The sequence below is a fragment of the Egretta garzetta genome, unplaced genomic scaffold, assembly GCF_000687185.1.
Source record: "Egretta garzetta isolate BGI_Z169 unplaced genomic scaffold, ASM68718v1 scaffold118, whole genome shotgun sequence".
NCBI lineage: Eukaryota > Metazoa > Chordata > Aves > Pelecaniformes > Ardeidae > Egretta > Egretta garzetta.
The window spans coordinates 3,200,563-3,205,902 of record NW_009260484.1 but is presented as its reverse complement, the minus strand read 5'-3'; the positions used below and the strand labels follow the sequence as shown (position 1 = coordinate 3,205,902).

At 39.9% G+C, this 5,340-nt stretch overlaps 1 protein-coding gene across 1 annotated transcript in view; it reads left to right on the top strand.

The window, feature by feature from the left end:
* The first annotated feature begins 98 nt into the window (after window positions 1-98).
* NUP133 (nucleoporin 133) overlaps window positions 99-5,340 on the top strand; it is a 41,985-nt gene continuing 36,743 nt past the window's right edge. Inside the window, exon 1 of the mRNA XM_035899660.1 lies at window positions 99-1,371. Coding sequence (XP_035755553.1) covers window positions 1,175-1,371 — 197 coding nt within the window. The 5' untranslated portion in view covers window positions 99-1,174. The remainder of the gene's footprint in view (window positions 1,372-5,340) is intronic.

The following is a 5,340-nucleotide window of genomic DNA, read 5'->3' as shown; positions in this document are numbered from 1 at the left end:
TATCATTGTCTCTTCCCTTTTCAAGGATGCTTTCTGTGCTTGTCAGTAGTCTTAAAATGCTGGAATTCAAAAATGCATGAAATTAGCGTACTCTGAAAGTTCTGTCTGACTTCCATGGCACTGTTCTTTCAGTTACGGTTTGTTCTGAAATATGAAAGTTGATTATGATCACCATCTACAGTTACTGTAGAGAATTACATATGAGAACACATTTTAGAGGGTATGGAAGCATGAGTTGGAGGGAAGTTCTTTAAAAAACGAACAACAAAAAAGCAAGCAAACAAAAAACCTGACTTTACATAAGGACAAAGGAAGTGCATTAGTATATTAAGTCAGCATAGGAAAATCTAAAATTTGCATGCATTTTCTTCCCTTCTCTACTTCCCCAGTTCTTTAGTTTCACTTAATTTCCAAGATGACGTCCAAAAGAACATGCTCATATGTGTAAGTTCTTGTCCTTTTTTAAGGCACAGCTAAATTCTTTATTGTTACTTAAAATTTCATTCATAGAATTTCTAGGTTTTGCCTAACTACCTTATTAGGGACAACTAGTAAACTACCTTCTCAAGGACAACTAATAAAATAATAGCATTACATTAATTTGAATAATGCAGGAGGGTACATTTTGCAGTAAAGAGTAGGCCTCACGTTTCTAATTTAAGAATCTCTTCCAATAGAATCTCTCTAGACTTTCTGAAGATGCAAAACCCCACAAGGTAATTTTAAAAAGCTAAAAACTTTCCAGGTCACATCAAAATTCATCTATGCTAGGGAAATTTGTTGCTAGAAAACTTTATTGGCAATAGGTGAGATACATAGCACTGGGCAAGCTTAAAATGTTTCTCTTGTGTGCCATTAGTGGCACTTTGTGGAACATAGTGAATATGCTAAAGAGACCCCTGTGCTAAGGAATGAAAATAAAAGTACATCCAGATGTAATTTTATCTTCTGGTATAGTTTTACTAGAAGCAGATATTGTATTAAAGATATGCCAGAAATACCAATGACGTAATGTTTAATGTCAGTGTTGACTACCAATTATTCTCTTTGTAATGTATTTAGAGAGGCTTGAACTGTAATCTTTACTCATGTAATCCCTCCTTATGTGAGATGCAACGAGCCCCTTTATTCATGTGTTTGCACAGGTTACAGGAATTACTTGCAGCTGAACTGAATGAATGTTTTATGTCTTTTGTTCACTAGTTGTTCTGGCAGGTGTTGCAGTCTACAGAAAAGTGTGAAAAGCTATAGAAAAGCTCTAGTCCACAGAAAGGTGAAATGTCTGTCACAACAGGTACACTGGATAACAGACTTTATTCAGGTTAACACCACTCACAATACTTCTTGGAACAAACCACAGACCTCAGCAAGGTGAGAAAACAAAGTTTCTTAAGAATCTGCAAGTAGAAAGCTTTGCTGGACAACTTCAGATTTGTGGTTTACACACGTACAACGTATGTGACGTGTGCACATGGCGTGCTGTATACTAGCAGTGCTAGTCAACACTGGATATGGTTGCATTTTGAACCGTAGGCACCCTAGTAGCTTAATGAGGAAAAAAGTGTGAGAAAAAGGAAAAATGGAAGTATTGCATTCTTTTTGTTACAAGAGGTGAAGACCTTCCTGTCAAAGGTAGAAACTGCTGGTGTATCTCTAACAGTCCTGACAGGCGTCTTTTGCTGAGGAGCACTGTTTCGTGCTGCTGCCTTGTGTAGCGTGGTCCATAGGGCATAAAGGGGCTACGCAATGTAGAAAAGACTTAACGTGAGGGTATCTGTGCATCAGAAAGAAGTATAAACCAAACTTTCTTGCACTCACTGACTGTATTTTCCATCGTTGCCCCCTTCAGGTTTTAGTAATACTGTGTATCTGCTATTTGTTTTGTTTAAGCTGCTGTTTGTAGGAAGAGGTTGGGTTCCATGAGGGACGGAATACCTAACAGCTCGAGCTGCTCACACAGCTGTGCTACTCCTAGTGTATTCCAAAGGCCAAAAGGTTCTCAGGAATGCTTTTGATTGCAGGTAAATACAATTTAAGTCAAATTAAACTTACCCAATGCTTCCTGAAGGAAAGGCCAGAGCTTACTCAGAATCAGTAGAGGTTTCAAAGTGTCCTTGTAGCCCTGGTACAGCACATGATGTAAGACCATCTCTCCCTCGTGCTGCACGCACTAGTGTTCAACTTCAGCCTAAACATAATCTCCTCCATGTGGAAAAGTAGTGAAGATGATTTCCCAGGCATTCAAAGATAAATGTAATTAATTTTACATGCACACATATACCAAATATGTAATATAAACATTTTTCAGTTTCTATCTCTAGTTGTCACATTTTAGTTGATACCTATGGGCATAATTTTGAAGTCTTTTATTAATACTGCCTTTTTCTACCCTCGCCTTGGAGGCCAGAACTATTTCCTTCCTTAACTTTCGCTACCCAGTCATGACTTTTGGGGCTTAAATACTGCATCTGATTGCTTTTAGAACTGCCTTGCTAAATTGAATGTATTAGTTAGGGTTCAGTAGTCTGGGACTTAATGAAAGGTCAGCTCTCAATGTACACTTAATGCCTTTACTGTGTTCCTAATTAGTTTTCTGATTCTTGACAGCATGAATGTTTTCCAGAGAGAAATAAGACACTGAAAATAAAGTGTCTTGAGTAACTTTATTACTTAAACTACTTATTAAACTATTTATTTTAATGCTTAAATAGAGTACTGATCACAACATCATCACTACAGTGAATCACTGGCATCTCTGAAAGACCTAAAGTTCTTTCAACTTGGGTTTCAAGCAGTTAATGCAACTTTTTGCTCTGATGGAGAAAGCCTCTTTCCTGTCAGTATTGGAATCTTTGAAAAGGGAGTGGACTCCAATAAGGGGAGTAATGGAAGAGAATATCCTACCTTTGTGATCTTCACCAGTTCTGTCTTTGCGTTTCCACTGCTCAACATTTTCAGCTGTCTTGAACGGGGACAGTTTGTTCCATGTGCTTGAAGAGTCTTAAACTCATGATGCAATGATCCAATGGATTAATACTCTGATCTATTAGGGAACTCTGTATTCCAATGGGCAAGACATTACATATCTTATGAAGAAGAAAATGGTACTGATCTTCTATACACATCCTTGTTTAAACATCAGTGTAATCCCATAAGGCATATTCAGGTAACCAGTTCATGGGAATTTTGTTTGCTCTGCAGATGATGGAGTTTGCTGCTATCCTTTCAAACTAATTTTCTTTCTAAATAGGTAGGCAGCTATTTGTGGCTAGTCTGCCCAAGCAGTATTTTCTACACTGTTTTTCTATCCATCCATCCATCAGTAAATAAAAAACAGAATTAAAAAGATTATTAATCCCATATATTTTGAAGTTGTGGCTCTAATACTCGAGTCCACTATTTCCATTCTCTTCATTCAAGTTCCCACTAGGTCAGTATTGTCAAAATTGCCAGCTGGACAGTCACCTTTTCATGTGAAAAACAAATACCACACGAGTCCCAGTTCAAGAACTGGTTGTCTCTAACCAGTATCAATATAAAGTATTTCTGTGTCGAAAATGAGATTTAAAGGTGGAGTTGTATCCTCTCTCCTGAAGGTGGAGCTCTTTAACACAGGGCAGGGACAGCAAGAGGAAGCCGAGTAGTTCCCTGAGGAAGCGTAGCAAAGTGTATATAGGATTCAGTCACCAAAACCGACTGCTCACACTGCATCATCTTAAATATTTTAGAAACGAGATGTGAAGGGGGGCTTTCAGTTGTTAAAATAATTTGAATGTCACCGTTCATGGACGTTGGGAAATCATAGAATGTTTTGGGTTGGAAGGGACCCCTAGAGGTCATCTAGTCCAACCCCCCTGGAGTGAGCAGGGACACCTTTAACCAGATCAGGTTGCTCAGAGCCCCATCCAACCTGGTCTTGAATACATCCTTGAATATGTCCTATAAATATGTTCCATTCAAAACAAACTGAGAAGACAAGACTGCAATTTCTAGGGTTCTCCCATAGAAGAGCAAATAATAGTTTCTAAAAGACTGTTAGAATTCCCCTGTGTTTTTTAAATCTCAGAAAATGTTATGCAGGACAATTTATTGCTATAAACCGGACTTTTTAAATGCGGATGACCGCTTGACCTTTACTCAGTTTTTCCCGATTTGCTTGTTTGTGTGTGCATTTTCTGTTTTGGTTTGTTCGCTTTTCTTGATGAAACAACAGTAATGTGATGATTTCCCATCGCTACATGGAGTATAACAGAGAAGGCTATGCAGAAGGATACTACATCAATGTAACAGTATAGTGAAGCTCCCCTAAATGTTCACATTTTGCTTAATAAAATCAAAGCAAAAGGACACAGAGTGAAGTTAAAAGGCGAAGCACTGAAACAGTCGGGTCCCTCACACTTCAACACTGCCAGGCGAAGTATCTCAAGGTTGTCTCCTCTGCATTTCAGGTTCAGTCATATTGGATCACAATCCATGCAGAAAGCTTAACAGCCATAACTCTAGTCAAAGAACATATTTTTGGAAAATGATGGGAAATTTTGGAATATTCCCCTTTTAGTTAATCTTAACTAATTAGCTTCATTGATAACATACATACAACTCAACTTCTTCCCCAAGTAGATGGTACATATGTACTTTCTGAAAGCTTTTTCATACAAATGCAGTTTTTTCTTTAAATGAGAAAATTTAGTTCCCCTTTAAGACTGAATTCTAATTCTACAGTTGTAGTGCATGATTGCTTCTTAACAGAGATGTGAAACATGCAAAGGTTTGCATGGAGTATTTCTCTTTGTAGGTTTTTTATTATTAGCATTTGGGAACAAACACAGGTTACAGCACAGGCTATTTTAAGTATTAGGCAACTCTATTAGCAGACAACACGTCCTTCCAAAAGTGCCAGAAGGTGGTTTGCCACGGTCTTTCCACAGCAGTTTTTTGAGCGTACCCAGCCACCTTTCTCTGCTCGAGTCGGTTAGCGCCAGAACTGCGTGGGCTGAGTGAAAGAGGTTCCCAAACCCAGCCTTATGAATCCCTCTGGGAGCGTCCCGAAGGACCCGGCCTCCTTCAGGAAGGCCCGAGCAAGGTGACCCATGTCTTTGGTTGCCTATGCTGTCCAGCGAGCAGAAGCGGCCGCTCAGGCTCCCGAAATGGCTACTACGCCAGCCACCCTCCGGAGGCCACGACGTGCCCGAGGGCCTGCAGCGCTCCCGTGCTGCTCTCCCCCTCCGCCGAGGAACGTCCCCCTCTGGGGCGGCGGGAGCAGCTCAGGGAGAAGCGGGGCAGCTCTGCGCTAACGCCTGCTGGACCCTCTGACAACTACGATGTATTTGTGAGGGTGGC